At 34.8% G+C, this 22835-nt stretch overlaps 1 protein-coding gene across 1 annotated transcript in view; it reads left to right on the top strand.

The window, feature by feature from the left end:
• Window positions 1-19561, top strand: part of LOC103261054 (WD repeat-containing protein 72-like) — a 124547-nt gene extending 104986 nt beyond the window's left edge. Inside the window, exons 6-7 of the mRNA XM_008058680.2 lie at window positions 13621-13725; window positions 19494-19561. Of these exons, the coding sequence (XP_008056871.2) occupies window positions 13621-13725; window positions 19494-19549 (161 nt within the window). The 3' untranslated portion in view covers window positions 19550-19561. The remainder of the gene's footprint in view (window positions 1-13620; window positions 13726-19493) is intronic.
• The last annotated feature ends 3274 nt before the right edge of the window (window positions 19562-22835 follow it).

The following is a 22835-nucleotide window of genomic DNA, read 5'->3' as shown; positions in this document are numbered from 1 at the left end:
TTGCTGCACTTGATTTGACTCTCCTAAGATCTTTAGGGTTTTAAAATAATGGCCATAAACTGGGAAAAAGAATTTAATCCAAATCTCCTCTCCCTATTTGTTTCTGTGAATAAATCTATGTGATCTTTAATTCATGAAGAGAAGGAGGCAGTATGCAAAGGTTGATGATCATGGTTCCCTGTAGATACCCAGCATGAAAAATAGACTTTGACCATTAGAGTGGGAGGGGAATACCCTCAATAGCAATAGCATGAAAAAAAACCTTTTAAAGTAACTTGACTATGCCCTGGAAAGAATTTAGAGACCAAAAAAAGCATATGACCCAACAGAGCCTTAAGAATCATTGTTTAATATGATTAAATGGTAAGTATAAATGGTTATATTATGTGAAAATCATGTTTCCATAATTCAGTATTCCTTTAGAGATCAGACCTGTTCTTACATTAAGATCACAAGAATTATTTTTATCTGGTTAAGTTATGACAAATCATCTTTATTTCTTTCTTCCTTTATTACATTAATAAAATTTTTTATCACCTCCCTCTCTGTAGAGTGAAATATCGGTGAAATGGTTGAACATAGAAAAAAAATGTACAAAATAGAACAAGTATAAATTTAAGCCTCATAGTTGGGGAACATTTTTAAAGCATTTCCTCCTCAAAACCCAGGGAAATATTTTGCCTTCATGGGAAGAAAAAAATTATATCTTGAAATAGGAACTTGTGCTAAATAATAGTTGTTTAAATATTCAACAAAATAAGTTTATTTTCTATTTCTGGTCACCATATCTAGACTCATGTGTTTAAAATGTAGCTTTTGAGTACTTTATGTGAAAGTACCACCATTATGGGGTCCATAGAGACACATTTTATATATAGGATACATTTCAGTATATAGAGTGTCTATGGATGTTAGGTAGCATGAATCATAGCAAAAATCAAACCAAATACTTTAAAAATTGAGTGACCCTTTCCTTGAACTAATGAAACAAAAATGGGATGTCCTGTGAGAACAAAATTTGTTTTATGCCTGTACATTGAGTTCAGAGAAATAAACTCCCTAGAGTAAATTTAACTTTATGATTTATGAGGATAAGAAAAAGAGAGTAAAAATCAGCAAATTTCCCCTTCTGTTGTAGAGTGTAGTTGTAATCATTTGCAATGTGTGACTCTTACAAAGTTATTTGAAGGATAGGGAAGTGTGTGTTGTATAAATGATGCTTTGGCCTAAAGATCTCACTTAATATGATCCACCCGCTATCTACCTAAACATTCAGTGCAGAGAAAGTAGACTACTTCAGCTATTACTGCTCACAAGTAAGTTGTCCCATGAGCATTAGATTCATCATGTTTGTGGAGTAAGCATACAATTTATGAATTTCCAACTGGGTGAGATAAGCTAAGGATGACAGAAATTGACATATTGGGTCAGGCCTCCAACTTTTCTAGCCCCATCTTCTAATTTCAGCTCCAAAGTTTCCACTATACAGAGGCAAATTATCCCTGTAACATCAGCCTCAAATTTTCAAAATGTGTCTAAAATATCTTGTTTCCCTATTCATGTACCCCAGTGGCATTGTCAGACATGAAATCCAAAGAATGGGATTAGAAGTACAATACAGGCCAAATGCAATGCTAAAGAATACAAAGAGTAGAGAAAAATTAATGTCACCAGGCGGATTAGTGAAGATTTCATAGAAGAGTGAAATTGGAGCTAAGCCTCCAACAGAGTAGTGTTTTGACAAGCAGAGAATTGGAGCTCGGGGTAAAAGAGGATACCACAAGCTGGAAATCTATACAAAGTCACAGATGAGAAATAGAGAAATAAATGGCATATCCAGGGGGAAATTAGCAGTGTCATCCAGCTGTAGTTATGATATCAGAGTCTGAGATGGGAAAGGTGAGGAGATGGGTAGCAACCAGTGAGAAACCGCTTAACATCAGTTGAGACTGTGTTGTGGAAAGTCCGGCAATGCAGGGCTCCAGAATCCTTCACTGCTGAGTGAATAGAGGTCACTGTGGATTTTTCTACACAGGAGCTAAATAATCGGACCTTGGTTATAAGTATTTGACTTGTCTCAGTTTAAGGAATGACTGAAGAGAGAGATACCTGTTATCAGGTTATTGAAATAGAGGAGTGACTCTGGTAATGGAAAATAGAGGGAGAATGTAATCATCTTGTTGGAGGAATGGAAGGTGAGAAAGTAAGTTATAGGTATATACAACTTTTTAGCAATTGTTTTCTATATATTTTATTTGAGTTGTGGGGTGCATGTGAGGATTTACTACATAAGTAAACTGCATGCAGGTGAGATCTGGGCTAGCGAGTTCTCTTCCCTGGTGGACCTGGTACCCAGTGTGTGGTTGTGTGCCCCTTATTCCTCCTCGCTCCCTTCCTCCTTTAGCAGTGTTCAGAGTCTGTTGTTCCCAACTTTGTGCTTGTGTAGCCAGTGATAAGGGCCTGCTTATGAATGAGAACATGTGGCATTCTGCTTTTTGTTTCTGTGATAGTTAACTTAGAGTGATGGTCTCCAGCTGCATCCATGTCGCTGCAAAGGAAATGATTTTGTTCTTCTTGATAGCTGTGTAGCATTTCATTTTGTATAAGTACCATATGTTCTTTATCTAGTCCATGTTCGATGGGCATCTGGGTTCCTTTTTAGCAATTTTACAAATATTAATCACACTCTTTAGATTTACTTTCAGGCTAGAATCTTGGTTTTCTTAACTTCTTCTTGAGATATTCTTATATTAATAAACTCTCCTCCTCCTTACTTTCCAGGCCTTGGTTGGCCTTTTGAATGTAATTATAGTCGATATGAGCTACTGTGACTGGAGACACTTGCTGTGTTCCATTTGTGAAAGCCACATGGGCTCACTTGATTTTCTTATGGTTAGTTTGTTGTGCTGCTCATCCTCTTCCTCAAGTACTTGACTTCTATTAACTATTTGTCTACAGTTTATATTGGTTCAATATCCCTGAGTCATAGCAAACGATAGCTCAGTGCTATGTTCTTGTTACATTTACTTTGGTTTTTCTTTTTACTTGTTTGTTTACAATTATTGTGGATACATACTCGTACGTATATATGTGATATTTTGATACAAGCATACAATGTGTAACAATTAAATAAGGATGTTGGAGTATTTATCACCTCAAGCATTTATCATTTCTTTGTGTTAGGAACTTTCCAATTCTACTTTTATTCTGAAGTATATAAAAATTATTAACTATAGCCTCCCTGTTGTGTTACTGAATAATAGATCTTATTCCTTCTATCTAACTGTATTTTTGTACCTATTAACTATGCCCCTTTTTATCCCTCCCTTTCCACTATCCTTCTCAGTCTCTGGTAACTATCATTCTACTCTCTGTTCTTTTTTTATTTTTAGCTCTCACATATGAGTGAGAATATGCAATATTTGTCTTTCTCTGCCCGGCTTATTTCACTTATAAGGCTCCCTAATGTCCTCCAGTTCCATTCAAATTGTTGCAAATGATAGGCTTTAATTTGTTTTATGTCTGAATAATGTTTCACTGTGTATGTATACCACGTTTTCTTTATACATTTATCCATGGATGGACACGGGTTGATTCTATAGCTTGGTTTTTATGAATAGTGCTGCAGTGTACACAGGGATGCAGATATTGTTTCAATATACTGATTCCTCACTCCCCCTTTTTTTCTCTATACCTAGCAGTGGGATTACTAAATCATATAAGTAGTTCTATTTTTAGCCTTTTGAGGAAACTCCATACTGTTCTCCATTGTGGCTGTACTAAATTACATTCCTTCCAAATATACGAAGGTTCTGCTTCCTCCACATCCTTATCAGCATTCATGATTGCCTGTTTTTTTTTTTTTTCAACTGGGGTAAGATGATCACTCATTATTTTAATTTGCATATCTCTGATGATTATTATGTTACATGTACTTTGAATCGTATCCTTTAAACATTTCTCCAAACTTAACTATATCAAAATGTATACACAATGCTTATTTCCATTCATTCTTTCTGACAATTGTTTTCTATAGCTTATTTAATCAGTCTCACATTTCACAATTCCAGAATGCTTAGTGTTCTGGAGATTTCACCATGCATTCTTCCAAACAATCTGCAAAAATATAGTAAAAGAGGTATTTTACACTAGTCTAGTAATTTGTCTTATCTGAAAATATCTATGAGTCTCTTACCCTTTGCTTCCTATTTTCTGGTTCTCCAATTATGATAACATTGTATTGAACCTAGCTTTCTGCTAGTATCACTAGTTATAGCTACTAGTTCCATTTTAACTACCTGCAATGTTTTTACTCTTTAAATTTTTGCTTTCTTTAGCTGAGTTTCTCTTATCCTTTATTTGTAGATGTCACTGGCTTGTCTACTGTCGAAAGGAGACTTTCTGCTACTTATCAAGGTCCCTTCAATATTTGGGGAAACCATCTCTTAGAGGTATTAGTCCAAATACCAAGTTCTTTGCAGTGACACAGCTTGAAGATTTAAGAAGCCATCTTTCTATTATTTATATCTCAACAGAATGAGTATTTTTAAATGAGTGGCTACATTTGATATTTGTGACCATAAGAAGCAATTGATGCCAACAGACTACTTATGCTCTCCACGTCTTGTGTGAGTGCAAATGTAGGGTGTGGAGTGTGAGAAAGCGATACTCACTGCTGATTATATGACACTACAATGATAAAAAAACACATTTTTAACATCCAAGCATATCTTTCATTCAATTTCAGTATGTTTTCAAGTACTTTGGCATACCACTCTGAAGTCATTCAAATAAAAATAAATTACATTCAGAGTAACTAAGGCTAATGACACAAAATATGGTAACTTAGACATGTTCTTCCTTGCATCCTTCTTAATGTTGACAAAGAACTAGAAAACGAAGGCACAGTCTGGATAATTTGATTTCCTTATTTTCCATTTCCTATCTGGGAGATGAAAGAGCTCTGACACTTGACTAACCATCTGAGACAAATGTTTTCCCCTGAGACAGAGACAGCTATCAGCTGGGAATTTGAGACTGCCTGCCAACCATTCTTCCCACACTGATGGTGTCGTCTTAGGTTCAATCTGTGGAAAGGTTGCTGCTCTTACGAATTCCAGTGCTAGTGCCATTTGACAGTTTCTTCTCCCGTTGATTCAAGAGGGGAATGTTTTTGGGTCCTTTTCCTTATGGATAGCTAGAGACTTTGCTGGGTTTTAAATTGCCCTGTGATGTGAATCCTTATCTTAAGTTCATATATAAATCATGTTTATCTCTAATCTCAAATGCTAGCTTGGTGCTCTTTTGATTGAAGGGTCTCTTTTGTTTTCCTGACCTTCTTCTAAATTTTCAAATACAAACTGGGAGATTTACTATAAATTCCTCTTAGAGTTCTCCCTTTACTGACTGTTCTTCAATTTATCTATATGTAGAGATCTATCTGTTTTCTTCTTGGAAACTATTCCTGCTTTTCTTGAACTTGTGAACAGCAAGTAAAAGTAATGCATTTCTGTATTTGTCATAGATCTTGGTCCTTGTGATAAAAGTCAAATGACTTGCAGAACCTAAATTGTATGAAGAATGCATTAGTTAATTTCTGTACATTCTTAGAATTCATTTATTACCTATACTTCATTTTAGTGATGTACAGGTCCTTTCAGATTAGATGTTTCTGAGTCCCTTTTTCTTAAATATCTCTGTGGTATAGAAAGCTGGGATTGAGCTTGCTGATTTGAACAGTTAACTTCCTGCATCTAGAAACTCTGGCCAAATTATAGATAAATACTTAAAAAAGAAGAAGTAATAATTCCCTGAGTTATTTCCACTCTAAATTTACTCAGAGATCAAATGTTCAGAGATCAAATGTTCTGGAAATTATTTTTATTTGATTTTGTTTTTAAATGCCTGCTCATCTGCTTATCACCTCTGGCTTTGAAATACTGCTTGCCAAGGAAGTGGCACTCTGAAGGAATGAGCACATAAAGAAATCTAGGCAAACCTTCCACTGGGAACTTAGAATTACCTAGCTGGGAGTGAGGAAATGTGTCAGAAAAAATGGGATGCAGTTCCATCATTCCCCATTATTCTTCTTTTCTACTTCCCAATTTACACATTTTGTCTTTGTTGTCTCTCTTCATCCTATACCCCTATAGTTCTGTTTTAGTCTAATAGTGTAGATAATGTGATTAGAGTTGGTATTCATACCTAGCTTGACTAAGGCAAAAAGACATCATGAGCCCCATGATTCTGTGTAATAGGAATAGGAAGAGTTGAGACTATTGATCCTCCCCTTGAGAGATTTGAATTGAGGAAAGTATAATGCCACAGAAGCACCACACTGCTCCATAACCCTGTCCATTCATTCAACAAGCATTGAGAAGCCCTTTATGCCTGGGGAAATGAAACCAAGAAGGAACCCATCCTCATGCAGGAAAATGCCAATCTTAATCCAGAAAGGGACTCAGAAGTTCCTGTTATTTCCAAGGCTGCTGTGATGCCCACCTACCTCTTGGTACCTGTCAGTGACTTCCTATGTTGTTCATTGTTCTTAGATTTTTAACTGGCAGAATATTTTAGTCTCAGAACTGAAGGGTATCAAAGAGACTGTCCCGTTCAAATCCCTCACTTTATAAAGAAAACAACCTGAGTTTAGGAAAGTGAAATGACACACTCAAGGTTTCAGTATTGAGAGCAGAGGTGAGATTGAAAACCAGATCACCTGGGTCCTATTAATTGAGGTTTTGTTTTGTTTTGTTTTTTTCAATCTAACACAGTCCCTCCTGGGAAATTCACAAGTTCATCTCTATAATGAAATTGTTTATATTCTTTTTTCTTTCAATAGGTTCATATATCTGAATGCTAAACAATTAGGAATGTTATTTTCCATGCAAAGATAAGTCAGATAGGATTTCCTTTATGCAGACGGCCTGTTGGCATTAATAATAGATTTTGAAAAATGTTTGGGTAAGTTTGAACTGTAATCCCTGGCTAGACCTTGAGATTTTCCTCTTAAGCTGTAATTGTTTAAGAATTGAAATTAATCACTGAGCTTTTTAAAAAAATTATTAGGATTCTTTGTTAGCAGTTACTGTCAGTTATTTGATAAGAGCTCTTGAGTTTACCTATCTTGTTGCTTTAGACTAGAGTATGGTACTTGCTTATTTATCAATCTTACCAAAGCAGCCCATTACTCAGAATTCTGAATAACTGAGGAATTTTCGTATTTGAGAGGAATGCGGCAATGTTTAAAAAGAGTCATTTGATATCTCTTTCACATTCATATTTATCTTCCCCCAAATTAATTGAGTGGTCTAGCTGTACTTCTCACCTGTAGAAGTTAACTACAGACATTTTTTTTCTCAGTCTAAATAGTAAATAATTTAATTATTTCTCTCTTTGTGGGTATGTGTGTATTTAAATGAAATAACAAATTCTTTACGTCTAGGTAGGAATACAAAAATAACAATTGCTCTTCACAAAATTTTAGAAAATTTGTTTGTTTGTCAATTGAAAAATTATGTCATTCTTAAAGCAATTCATTCTAGATAATGCCATTCACAAAATAATATTCCACATCAGATTACAATTACAGGAAGATGGCAAAAGCATAAGTCTAATGTTAACTCATCTTGCTGAACTTGTCCATAAAACAGTTATTAGTTATAAAGAAGCATTAGATACCTAATTTAATTTTGGACATTACTGTATGATCTTTTTCCAGTTTCCAGTCCACACTGTAGACAAAGTAAGCCTGAAGTCTAATGCAGGATGTAGCGATTGCTATTCAAATATAATCAAGAGGTCCTAGCACTTGATTATCTCAATAGATACTCTTAAAGTAGGGGTAATGTGTACACAGCTCTTTAGCTAGATATGTTTTCCTGATAAGACATCTGTCTAGAGAGAAGCCACTTTGTAAACTGAATTTGGAGTCTGTTCAAATTACATCCTCTTTGTTTACAAATTTGGTGTTATCACAAGTCTTTTCATGGATTATGCCTCCCTCTAATTTAAAATATATTGCAGTCTTTTGTGATCTGCCAGTGTTCTGATGGCATTTTCTTCTACCTAAATATTATGTAGTTTTTCTTTCTTTCAAGCCTCTAAAAATATATTTTTTAGTTTACTTGATAGTGATTTGTTAAGATTGGGAAGAGATCTAAGTTATCGAGCAGGGAAGTAACCAACTCTTGGCTACCATATTGAGCTGGTAGATTGGAACTCGAATCTGACTTCTTTCCCACTGCTTATTCCACAGGTCTGAGATGTTTTATAGTCTTTTCTGATCTCTACAACCTGTACATTATTTTTACAACCTTGATTAATATGTAATTAAGATTTTTGCTTGGATGTTATCTGGTACTACAGTGGTTTTTTCTACTTAGTTGCCCAACATTTCAAACTGTTATATCTTTTTATTAATGATCTTCTTATAAATACCCCATTGCTTCTAAAAATTCTGTATATCTGATGAATGGAATCTATTTTTAAATCACTTATAAGTCATTGTATTGGAAACATTATTGGACTACAGATTCTATTCATACTGTAAATGATAACAGATGTTTAACAAGGGCTCTATTTGTCCAACAGCAATAACCTAGCTTGAAAAAAACAATGTTTGTGGAAGTGGTTGGAGATTTTTTCCCCCCATTGACTTTTCTCTTGCTGGGGTTGAGGAGATGTTTCTTGCAGTTGTTTGCTTCCCAGGCCTAGCCACTTTTAGCAGATAATATCATCTTTCTGCAATTGATGAGAAAAGGAATGAGGGAACTTTTAAAGGATAACTGAAACCAAAACAAAGAACAGAAGGAGGTGAAGGAGTATGACCACTGATGGTCCTCCCGCCACATTTTTTATTTTTAATAAATCTTTCTAAAGTCTTCCTCATACAGATCTGAATTTCCTCTGAAACTGGTCTTGAATGTGGTTTATTAACTACTGATTTTGTATTGTCTTTTGCTGAACCACTTATTTCTTTAGGATCTAGAAGAATTACACTAATAGTTAAATGCTGCATAAACATATCCATATAAAGCACATGGACTCCTCCCTCTATCTAGCTACCAAATATATTGCAAAGATATTTAGAAGATTGTCCTTTTAGTTGTCAATATTTTGAAGTGTGTGATGAGTAAATGGAATAGCCTTACATCTTTCAGTGGTAGAACTGTCAAGAAGAGTTTTTCTTTTTTGCCCCTTACCCCTCAAATGTGGATTATTTTAAGAATCCATTACAGAGGAAATAAACGGTTGATTTTTAAACTAAAGATGATTCTAGAAACCATTTGCACTATATTGATGTCAAAAGTATCTCTCTGCCAAACTCTAAAATGCACCTTCAAAAACTACTGAAAATATCCAAGAATGTTAGTGATGTGCTACAAATGGACTTTCTTATTGATAAATAAAAGTCAATATGTATAGTGAAAGGACAACTTGCTGTGATAAATGGGCCTACCATCAGTAAAGATCAAATTATTGACTATCTAAAGCAAGGCAAAAACCTGTCTATAGCTAACTTGCAGGTGAGAAGAATTAGCTAACAACAGCAATTCAGAAAAATCTCGAAGAGATACATAAGAAGAATTCATTAAAAATACATACCAAAGTATACAACATTAGCAAATACATCTGTGGCACTAGGCTAATATATTTCTTTGGCCATGCCTAGGTTCACACCTTTATTTTTCCCCCTTGATTGAGCTCTCTTTGGGCTTCCCACATTACCACAAGGAAGTCTAATTCAAATTTTACCTTCAGACTACCCTTTTGTAGAGAAGTTCTCCTCTGCACTACTAAAAACCATATTGCTCTTAGAACATAGTCTCTAATGCTCCTGCTAGTTACTTTTCATCATGCTTCAACTAGATCACAAGTTGTCTGAGGGCATATTAAAAGTACCTCCATTTCTTTACCCCTCACAGACTAGCACAGAGCTCTACCCATAATAAGCATTAGATCAATATTTGTTGATTTCATCAGTGGTGAGATGATTTCTTAGAGAAACCTTGATCACACATCATGTCAGCATTTAATGATGAAGCATCACTGGAAACACCCAAAAGAATGATTTCAAGGATTAGTCTATCAAACAAACAAACAAAATATAGAATGGTGGTAACTAACCTCTCTGATATCTGTTGTTCCCAACTGGCAGAATGTAGGCATTTCTTCTACAGAAACTTTAATTGAATGCTCTGGGAACTACTCAGTAAAAGTGACAAATTTTGTACCATTTCAATTTAGAAACTAGTGTGTAACTAAGCAAAATATCAAAAGAATAACCCTTTCTTCTTCCCAACTCCCACACAAGCCACAGCTTCCAAAATCAGAGGTGGAGGCGAAATTGTTGCATGGTATCCACTATTGTGAGTTTATGAAAGTCATGCAGCTAAACTTACACCTAACTTTCCAGCTTTCTTGAGAGGTCTGAAATGTCAGTGCCTCCTGGCACCACTTTATTGCCACCAAAAATGGTTACAGATATGTACTTCATTGGTCTAATACCACATCCTGTTCCTCTTTGATGTCCCTGATTTGGAACAACATCTTCTAAATATTTGGTACTTGATAAATATTTGTTTCAGGAATGAATACGTAAATGAATAGAAGAAAGTTTTAAATTATGAAACAACAGTGTATTGGATGACACGTGCAATGCATTTGCCCAAATCAATAGAGGTGCTACCTCACTGGCTTTTAGTAATAGATTTAGCTATATGATTTGTTCTCTGTTATAAATACCAAAGTAGATATTTCAGAAAATTAATAAGTAAGTATATAGAGATAAAAATCATTAAAGCACACCAGGAACTATTAACCAATATAATAGTATTCTGAAACTTTGATGCATTTAACTATACCACTTAAACAGTTCACAAAAATCTATGGATTCAAAAATAATCTGTAAGTATGACCTAAACTGAAGGAAATTAACTTAAACACAGCTACATCAGTAACTAGTTAAGCCATACATCATCTCCTTCCAAGTCACAAACTAACCCACAACACCATTTTCAAACATGCATCCTTAGTTTCAAGTGGGTCTAAGCAAGAAACTGGATTTATTGGAAAGAAAATTGAAAGTAGTTATCTCCCCCGCCCCCTTCCTTGGGACTGCCTACCGAGGTGGCAGTCATCTCCTCCTCAGCATTTTGGCTGACTTCAGACCCCTGGTGAAACCCAAGATTGTCAAAAAGGGGACCAAGAAGTTCACCCAGCACCAGTCAGACTGATATGTCAAGATTAAGCATAACTGGCAGAAACCCAGAGGTATTGACAACAGGGTACATAGAAGATTCAAGAGCCAGATCTTGATGCCCAACATTGGTTACGGGAGCAACAAGAAAACAAAACACATGCTGCCTAGTGGCTTCCGGAAGTTCATGGTCCACAATGTCAAAGAGCAGGAAGTGCTGCTGATGTGCAACAGATCTTATTGTGCTGAGATTGCTCACAACATTTCCTCCAAAAACTGCAAAGCCATTGACCATCAGAGTCACCAACCCTAATGCCAGGCTGTGCGGTGAAGAAAATGAATAGACAGCTCATGTGCATGTTTTGTGTTTAAATAAAACCATAAAAACTGCAACAACAACAAAAAGAAAGTAGTTGTCCTTTTGGATAGGAGGACTTTTGGCATGATACCTCTGCTTCATTCATGTGTTCATTCATTTCACAAATTATATGAGAATACTTTCTACGGCCTAAACAATGTTGTATACAGGGCACATAGAAATGTGTGAATGAAACAGACAGTACCTACTTTCTTTTTTTTTTTTTTACTAAACTCAAATGCACAAAATGAAAAAAATGGGATTTACTTAAAATAACAATTTTATGCTTTTCCCACATTTTGTTCCCAAATGAATTATTTTAGAAAAGTTATGAAGTTGATGCTTGCACCACAGAACAGAGAAGTTCTATCTGTGTCCTGACAGGGATGATAAAACTGTTTGGAGGGAATATTTGAACCAGAATTATGTTACTAGTATTCTCTAAAGTGTATCTATGTGGTCTTCAGGTTATGATCACCAACACTATGCACACTCCATTAAAGTAAACGGAGGATCACTTTACCATATTACTATAAGAAAAGGATTGAAAGTGGCAGGAAATTGCAGGGAGGGGGAAAAGGGGAAGCGGGATTGACTGCAGTCGATATCTGCCTGGGGAAGGGGCGGCACACTTCATCAATAAGGGTAACTGCATGGTGAATATTTGTATGCCTAGCCCTAAATTGTACCCCACAATTTTAAATAAAAATTATAAGAGGAATAAATAAATAAATAAAATAAAAATAAGTTAATAAACAAAGGAGTATATCAGGTCTGAGCACTACTGATTCTGCTTGGACCTGGGATGAGACACTTGTGTCACTTATTAAATGTGTGAACTAACATAGTCTCAGCCTCTGCATTGCTCTCTTGTCTCCTAAGAAAGGTTTAGAAACACTGGCCAGGCCCACTCCCCTGTGCCAACAAACATTTCTCATGCATGATTTATAAATATATATTTTGTTTATTGCATTTATGGCCTATAAATATGTGTGTTAATATGATCTGAAGAGATTGTGATCATTTTTACTGCAGCAACTTACAAGAGATAAATTCCATTTTATTCAATAGTGTGTGTATATACATATTATATACATATATATTATATATATAGAAAGAGTGCACATTTGGATTAAGTATGACATAATGTATCTTATTGGAGTTTGTTTTGTTTTGTATCACTGTTTTTTCTGACAAATGATTCCTAGAACAAATGTGCTATGGAAATATGTTTCCTTCTGGAGATAATTAAGACCAAGTATTACAACTTGTGAAAAAATGTGGAAACTTGACTCTGTTTCTCTAACAGAATTAGTGGGTGTAATGTGCTTATAGGAAATTTTAGACTCCTGTGCTACCTTCTGTTTCTGGTCATAATTCTTACTTTGGAAATAATATCTCCTGACAAGTTGTCTGGAGACCTACCATTCAAAACACCAGCCCTTCCTATTATCATTTTCAGTATATCATTTTATATTTTTAAATTTACTTTTTATAGGACTTTTTTAGTGTTTGATACTATGATTTCTAATTTCATGAAAGAGAGCCAAAATGCGTACAAAGTGTTCATTAGCTGTGATTTGTGTGACAAAAGGAACCATTGCCACCATTGTAGAGATGGCCTTTCTAATTGACTAGCCTGATGTTCTTCTCTCTGTGTCCTGTTGCCGTTAATTGACTATATTGTTTTAGATTTATGCATTAAAAATACGATTTCTACTTCGAAGAGATCACTTTGTTACTTTGTAGCTTTTAAGCTGATGCGATGAACTTATTTTTCTTCTAAGATAAAGTCACATCTATAGATTTTTCAACTAATTACATGTCTGCCAATAAATACTTAGAGGATACATTTTATTTCAATTTATTATTTGTGTTTACATAGTGTGTCCCTGGAAATATCTGTGGAACTGAAAGGAAATGTTTTAATGGTGTTTGCTGCTACTTTTTCATTCTCTTTCTTCTCTCTCTCTCTCTCTCTCTCTCTCTCTCTCTCTCTCTCTCTCTCTCTCTCCCCACACACACACTCTTCCTCTCTCTCTTTCTCTCTCTTTTTTAATAGCTCCAGCCAGTCCAGTCAAGCATGACAGCAACTCAAACTCGGCAAACTTCCAAGATACTGAGGACATGCCTGACAGATGTGTCTTGGAAGAGTCTGAGAGTCCAGGTGAAAGCCATTTAAAAATAGTCAAGTATAAAATGATAAATTTGACACAGCTTTGGGGTCCTTGGAAGGGGGTGAGGGGAGGACATTGTAATGCTGTTTTCTCTTAGCAGCTGCACTGTCAAATTAATGGTCACCTCCAGGGGTCACAGTGTGGAGCTGTTATCTTTTCCTCTTTCATCAAGAATTCAGTTGGAGGAAGTACAAAGGCTTTATGACTGAGAAGGGAAGCTGACACTATTAGTTCATTATTATCAATTTTAGGCTAAACTGGTTAATAGAAGCAGAGATTAGAACCTAGAGAAATGGCAACATTTTAAATATTTCAAATAATGGGAACTAACAAGAGTCAAGGGAAAGTGGAGAAATGGAGTGAAAAGAGAAATTTTTGTCATCTTTACAATTCTTTTTACCTTTCTAAAAACAAACAGGACTGTGGGAGGAGAGGATTTTAGCATGACAGTAATGGATATTGTCAACTGTTTAGAGCAAAAGAAAAGAAAATGGTAACCTTTCCTCACTCAATAAAATTTACTTTGTCAAAGTTACTTATTTTTATATTTTCTTTGTGGAAAAAAAATAGACAAAAATGTACTAGAAGTAACCAGAAACACTTACGCATAGATTTTTGTTGCTGTTTTTGTTTTTCTTTGGAGCATGCCTAGTCTTAGCAAATGACTAAAAGAAAATAAAATCTTGTAGATGCTGAATGACATTCCTGGATAACTACAAAGTTGTAAGGTGCTGGAAGGAACCTTATTATCATGAGTGAAAGAGTTAAATATCTCTCCCACTTAATATTATTCTTTCCTGTTTTATCTGGCTGCTGTGTACCCTCTACCCTCTCACATCTTTGTGTGCTGATCCATGTATCATATTTTTGATTCATCCTCTCTGTGGCCTGTCAGCTTAGTTAAGAGATTTCCAAATCTTGTAGCCTTCGCTGACAGGGGGCAGCTGCAAACAGTCCCCTGATCCTTCCCTGAGGAGAGCTACTGAGATTTAATTTTCAGTGAAAGGTGCAGCCTGCAATCTATGTCAGGTCCCCTAAGTCATCTCAGAACCCCAATAGGCCCAGTGGCAATGGCATTGTATATCAGTCCTTTTCACTCCACCGAGATTCCCCAAAAGATGAACTACTGCTGTGTGCCCATTCTCAACTGAGAAATGGCATCTTTAGTGATGACAGAAATGTTTAATGAGCACATTAACTCCACCCCTTGCCACAACATCTAAAAGAAAAAATGTACATTCATCTTATTCTAAAAGGGCCAGGGTAATGATAGTGTTAAATTTCTATAATAAAAATTATTTAGTTTTGACTAATATTACTTAACTTTGATTAGGTTTTTGAAATGTCTTAATAAATAGTTTTATGTCTATTATTTCTTCAGGCAGTGAAATCTATGAGTAAAGTTTTTACTTAAGTGTTCATTGTTTTCGATAAGAATAGATCAGTTTGAGGCTGGGCATGGTGGCCCATGCCTATAATCCTAGCAATTAGTGTGAATTTGGGAGGTTGAGGCAGGGGGATCTCTTGAGTCCAGAAGCTTGAGACCACCCTGGGCAACATAGAGAGACCTCATTGCTTCAAACAATTTAAAAATTAACCAGGCGTGGTGGTGCTCACCTGTAGTCCCAGTTACTCGGGAAGCTGAGGTGGAAGGATCATCTGAACCCAGGAGGTCGAGACTGCAGTGAGCCATGATTGTGCCACTATACTCTAGCCTTAGTGATAGAGTGAGACATTGTCTCAAAAAAATAAATAAATAAAAACAAATTAACTTGATACCATTTCAAAAGTGGAATAAATTTTCATCATCCCTTAACAGAGTAAAATAATAGTGAGATTCAAGCATAACATACTCTATCTGATTGATATAAATGAAAGGATATCTCAAAAAGGAAAGATTAATTAGAAAATATAGGTGCTGATAAAGATTCTTAACTTTAAAAAGTGAGTACTGTTCCATACATCGGACATCATTATACTGGTAATAAAGAATGAATTACTCCGGTTTTTTCCTCTGTCCATTCCTGCATTTTAAGACATCTTGCCTTATAGGCCTAGAAACCTCTGGAGAGTTCACTACTGGTCTCACTGCCTTCCACTGAGAATTTGTGGCTTGGTTGTCATGGAGACATCGTATTTCTCCAAGAATTGCTCATATTGATCCGTGGCCAGGAGTAAATGGCCAAGTGAGTGTGAGGAATAAAGGGGGCTGGGTAGTCCTATAAAATGACCAGGGCTTGTGGGTTGGAAATAAGCTCATAGCAAACACTTAGGTAAAAAGAAAGAAGCAGTTTTATTTTGTTTCAGGATTTCTTTCTGCACTTTGGGCCATTGTCTTCTTTCACTATGAACTGAAAGAAACTTGTTAGTCACTTGTCATGTCAGATCTTTGGTGCTTGTCCTGACACAGCTGTCAGCCTTCCAGCTCTGTGCAGTTCAGGGACACACAACAAAGAGGCAATGGCATGAATTATTTATTGCTCCTTGTGTAGATAAAATTCTGTGATAAGAAATTAAGACACTTCTGACAGAGATGCTTGTTTAGTAAGAAAGATTTTGATGAGAGAGTGTATTTCCTTGAAGTATGAGCATTCAATGGGCAGAATTTTTAAAACTGCACACAGAGGAAAAGTAAGTTTTATACTTGTATGAATTTGGTAGCATAGAGTTATTCTCTTGAATTGTAAAAATAAGACTGTCCACTTTTCAAAGTCAAAAAATTAACTTCAGAATATCTCAAGCCATTCAAAATGTAGGGGCTCTGAAACTTTAAGCATTACTCTGGTGATTTGGTTACTTCTAGTTACCATGTGTGAGTCATGTTTCTCTGGAAATATCAACCACCTTGGTTAGAAGAAGAAACAGCATTTAGGGTTTTTAAGTGGTGAGATTTGGGAAACTGTCTTCAAACCAGCAGAGGTACTTCAGGAGCTAAGCTTATAAATGCTTATAAGCATATAACGTTAGTTATACATTATATCAAAAGAAGTGCATTAAAATTTGAATGCACATTCTTACCATTTTCAACTGGAATATTACCACTCCTTTAAAATTCTTCTTAACACTTTAAATGCATGCAAAATCCCCCAGTTACAAAGTTGAAAGTGATCGGTCTTCTAACTCGAATGAATATTTACCTTACATGGTTTTATCCATGCAATACTAAATGACTAATATATGTATTGCAGTATTTTAATGAATAGACCAGTTATATGAACAGCATATAGAAAATAAAAACAAAAAAAATCATTTTCCAATCTAAGCACAGTTCAAGAATATTGCTTCATATATTGTTCTTTTCAAGTAAAGTCTCTTCTTTACAAAATCCTCTACTTTAGCTCTTATTGATATTTTACTTTAGCTCTTATTGATATCAACTCATTTTCATATGCAGAAAGCAAGAGGAACATTGAAGGACAGAAAAACTAAAGTTCTGAGAAGAAGTGAAGTGGATATTTGATAGAATGAGATTTGCTAGAGTTTGAAAGTGTTGTAAAACCTAATTGTAAAATTTATATAAAATAGTAAGAGTAACTTTGTGAATTGCTTATCTTTGAATCCAGTGGATTTGAACTCAGTATGTAAATTGTTTATTTTTACATTGACATCACTCCTTCTCCAGCACTGAATTGACCCGGATGACCCATTTGTAAATGGGCTGCAGTCCGCATATAGGTCACAATTTAGATGCCTTGTGGAGTGGTTGTTCACCTGATCTCTAGAGTGCTCTACCTTATTCATCATGCCATTGTGATCTCTTTATTGGTTCAAGCTCTATACCCAGGTGAATGCCTGGAGTCCATTAAGGTAGGCAAAGCACCTTTAGACCAGAGCATTCCTGTTGCTATGACCCTGCTAGTGAACCTGGAGGTCTTGTCTGATAGGGAAAAGTATCTCTCAGCAGTGTCTTTTCTTTGGAATAATTCATTAGCAAAGAGTTTTGACTCACAGGTGAATCCCAGATTGAAGTTTCTGGCTTAGACTCTGTGAAGTCTACTTGCTCCTGCACTGGCATTTATACGTTCCGAAACCTATGGGAATAACTTTGATGTCTAGTAATAGAAGCACTGAGAAAACATCTTGAACTTACAGCTTCCTTTTTTGAGAGTTTAGGGCCATTAGGCTTTCTTTCTTTGGCTCTTTAAGGCCTGGTTGCTTCTGAATCTGAAATACTTTATCACAAAAATAGTTCAGTTGAGACTTTTGCTGGTTAACTTCCTGTTAACTTATTCGTATATAGTGATTAAAGCTCATTCCTTATTCTTCAGAATAGGAAAAAAAAAAAAAAAAGAATTATTTGCCCCTCATCTTTACATTCATGATGATAGAAAATTTAGTGTGATATTCACAATTTTTATGGAAGTGTTCATGAAAAACCTTGAGCTTTTATCACCTTATTGGCTTAGAAAATTAGGAACTTTACTTTTTAGTGCACTAAAGACAGTGTACTTAAAAGTAGTTTCTGCTGAAAAGAGTCGTGACAAAAGTGAGTTGCAAGTCCAACAAAATATATTTCCATAAGTGTGTTCACATCATTCTGAAGTAGTTTATAATCAGTATGCATTCTGCCACTAATAGAGCATTTTAGTGGTTTTTATATAGCGGGTTATGTATGTAGATCTATATACTTAATTGTCAATCAATATTACATTTGCATGAATCTGATGACCAAAACTAGGCTTCTCATAGAATTTCCAGGGATACTACATTGTGAAAAGCCAGGGTGGATTTCTTTTTTTTCTTTTGCTATTCTGGCTCATGAATCACCAGCAAAAATCAGGTAACAAAAAGTAGGACAGATTCAGGACTGGAGTGTTGGAGATGGCTGATGATGATGCATGAAGCAGAAAAAATGTGGAATGTGTGCGCAGCCCATCAATCACAGCTATCGAGAACATACTTCTTGTGGTTACTGCTGCAAATATGTTCTAGAAGAATTAAGAGCAACTTCAGTAGTAAGATATAAGCTCTTCTAGTTGTGTTTAACAATATTATCATTTTAAAAATTTACTCAGAGAAAATTTAAACATCAGTGTATTAATTTTTAAAGACTATAAAATTGAAGGCTAGTACACACACAAACATACTTTTTTTTTAGTATGTGATATTGGTTTAACTAAATCAAATAATCAGCCTTTTCATTTTTGTCAGTAGAAGTGGAGTTACTATTCATGGTTGTGTCGTTAATATAAATGTGTTTAAAAATAGTTAATTAAGGCACAATGCTCCAATTAGTTTGAAGGTCAAATTGATTTAAATTGAGTGGTTTTTTTTTAGCCAACAAAGACAATTGTCCACATAATCTGAAAAATAATTGGGTATTTTATTCTATAGCTAAAAGTGTATTTCAACTATTATTTATTAAGTTTGACCCTAAAACTGCAGTTGTGGGTTTCTCCAAGAACAATTAAGCTGCTTGAAATTTATGAAAAGTTGCTAAATTCAAACCAAATTCATCTAGTTGAAAACTTTCATCTTCCTTGGAAATTGAAAAAAAAACTATTAATAACATGTGCAATTAACGTGTATTTATCTGGTTTATGAGACACAAGAATATTTGTATTATATTAATGTGTTTTATTTCAGATAGAGAAGACATGTATGATTATAGGCAATACCTTTCTTCCTTTTTCTTTATGTTAATTTCTTTCTCCCTACATCTTTTTCTCCTTTCCCTTCTCTCTCCCCCTCCCTTCCCTTTCATTTTTCCTCTCTCTGTATTTTACCATATAACTCACAATATCTGTTTTTTTTCTAGATGAGCCAAGTCATCATTCATGGATTGCAAAGGTGTGTCCCTGCAGGGTGTGCTAAATGAAATCACATGTGTACAAACTGGATTTGGAAAAATTAATAAACTCAAAAGATGCCATTTGTTTATTATTGTATGAAAGCAATGTTGTTATTGGTCAAGATATTAGGCTGTAGTAGATTTGCTAATATTTTAGCCAGAGCATATTGAAAGTGTAATTACTGATTGAAAATACCCAGATTCATTGCATTTTAGAAAATCTTTGTCTAAATCATTCTGTATTCCTGCTTCTTACTTTTTTACCAACAAAGAATGTGAGTCTACAGATACAAATCTAATACTGTTTTAGATTTTCTTCCATTTTTTCGGTCACTGAATTATATAATAATCAATATTAAAACGAACATATTATACAGTGCGTTTAAATTTAGTGTTGCTTCGATGTATTTAATCTAAAACTTTACCAAATTTGATTTGTTAGGTTAGGATATTCTGTTTTATTAGGTGTTTTAATTCAGATCAATTACTACAGTATATCTCGTCCCTAAGCATGAAATGTTGCCAACAAATAACCAGTTCCACTTAGTCACTAATTAGTCCAAATAAGTGACACACAGCGTAACAGTGACCAACTTTGTGCTGTTTAGTCAATTTGGATTTCTAATGACATTGAGGCTAATGTCTTTAGCTAAATGTTGATCTTCTTGGCCATATAAATGTGAATTAGGGAAGGGGAATCTACTTATAGCATATCACAATTGATCCTTATTAAGTATAAACTCTTGTAGTTCTTTTCCCAGAAAGAAGCTTGACTAGCAGGAATTCCAAAACTAAAATATGCAAAGCAATATTAATAGGAACAGACGTAAAGTGCTCATCCATTAAAGCCTTTAGTGATCTGACTTATTTGCTATGATGTATATGGTACAATTCCTTGATTTACAGAAAATTATCAAAAATATTATTAATGTGCATATATTATGAATACAAATATTGCCTCATCCATACCAAAATGGAAGTAAAGTATTAGATATATGATATAAAGCTATATTTATCAACCTAATAGAGAAGTTTAGTCACTTCAATTTAACAAACATATTTTTGAGCACCAGCCTCAGGTCCTATGCTGTGATGCATTGAACAGGGGAGGGAGAGATTAGAGAATAGAATTGTATAATTAAAATGGAATGGTCTCTACCCTTAAGGAGCTTATAATTAATGATTGACCTGAATGAATATACCAGAATATAGACATCAAATGACCATGACTCCTTTAAAGTAGATTAACAAGTGTGCTCTTTGTTTCCTAAAGTATGATGCCACTGCTTGAAATTACTTTTGAGTTGTACTTCAGAAATGATAACATATGAATGTGAATGATCACGGAAAATTACTATCCTTTGAAAATTAGCATAGATTCCCCCCCCACCCCCCTTTGGAAATAGCCAGAAGTCACTTGAAACCAGTTTCAAAATAAAGGAATGTAGCAAGGCGGGCAATAGAAGATATTTTCTTGAATGTTGTGTACTGGCTCTCAAGGTCATTACAAGAAAGACTTCCAAAAGCATTTTGAATGATGGCAATATCAAATAAGTATATGTCTTCCCAAAGGGATAATTTTAATATTTAAAACATTTAGATAATGAATTTATAATACGTTTATTAAAAATGAGTTTATTATTTTTGGACCTACATCCTATTATTCCCTTTTCAAGGAAGAATAACAATAGATTCTAACAGTTGCCATACTTAGCATTTTTTCAGGTCTAAGGAAACCAATATTGAATTCCTTATAAATATTTTATGATGTCACTATCTATAGGAAATTAGAACTGGCACAACCCTGACATTTCTAAATGGGAGTTTTAAGATTTTTTCAGTTTCGCATGATATAGCCTCTAACACTTAAAAATGTATGTTAAATGACTAGTTAGAATCCACTCTTAGCAGTGTGAATTCTGAAAGCCAATACCATTAACTATCAAAACCTTTAATTTCTAAAAATGAGAGTCTTCAGGATATTTAAATAATGCTTTCCTAATATTCATGTGCAAGAGTGTTTATGACACAAATCCACTAGTCTGTTTTAAAATGATTTATTTGCTTTATGTTGACTTAAGTTCAACATGTTTCAGTAATTTCTGTTATGAGGAGACTTGAAATAGCAAGTTGTCTGGCAATTAACTGGATGGATCATGCAGTGATTCCAACCACTTGATACTGCAGCCAGAAACTCCTAGGCTTCCTCTTGATTAGACAGGTGTTCTGTTGCATACTTAGCCTTAGGTAACCAGCAGTGTGTTGTGTTAGTGAATGCGTTTGCAACCAAATTCTTCCTGTCATTGTAATAAATAATTAATCAGCAAATTTTATCTTGTGTTTCTTTTTTGGTAATCATTTTGGTGATATTTATGAATACACATACACACACACACACACACACACACACACACACCCCAAAGGAATATCATATTTTCATATTTGAAAGTATTCTTTATTGTGGAGTTATACTTTGTCTGTATCATGTATTGCAGAGGAAAGAACCTAGAAAGAATCTTTGGTTAAGAGCAGAGGCTTCCCTGCAGTGTGCCCAAGTGCAGGTGCTTCCTGTGCTTCTCAGAGCCTCATCTCCAACTCCCTGTTGGAGAACTTCCTCACGGGGCTCATCCAGAGGTGTTAGAAACACAATCTGAACACTGTACAACAGTTCAAACATAAGGTAAAAAGCATAGTATTATAAACACACAATTAGAGAGGTGGCCCCAGGCCTCGAACATTCTGTTAATATTTCAAAAACAAAGTCAAGTCTATTTTGAGCATACCAGCAATAGAAAAAATGATAGGAAAACAGTTTGTCAAATATCAATCTTCTATCTTTAGATGGTAGCATTTGGGGTCATTTTTATTTTCTTCCTTATACATTTTCCTCCAGTATACTGCACTTTAAAAATTCTTTGATTATTATTCAAATGAACACTTTTTAAAAGATACTATTTCTCTGCAATCTTTAGAGGGCACATTATAATAATTGAGTTTTTAAAAATTAAGTTTTATGCCATGTGTTTAAAATGAAAGCTCAGACTAGATTAATTCCAATTGATTTTAAAGACTTATTGTCACAAAATAGGCTTATTCAAGTAATTTTTTAAAATTTTACATTGCATACATTTATGCTCAGTTATTTAAAAGCATAGTTACTGACTCTTTTATTCTCCACAAAATGTTGTCTTACATGTAAAGTGGCCAAGATGTGTTTAATTTCATAAGAAAGTCATTGCTTTGCAAACATTTGCATAATACTTAGTGTTTTAAAAATATTTTAAAATACTAGTTGTAACCAGAGGAGTT

Source organism: Carlito syrichta, unplaced genomic scaffold (assembly GCF_000164805.1).
Source record: "Carlito syrichta isolate Samal-C Ts95f unplaced genomic scaffold, Tarsius_syrichta-2.0.1 Scaffold303577, whole genome shotgun sequence".
Taxonomy (NCBI): Eukaryota; Metazoa; Chordata; class Mammalia; order Primates; family Tarsiidae; genus Carlito; species Carlito syrichta.
This window is presented reverse-complemented; position numbering and strand designations above follow the sequence as displayed.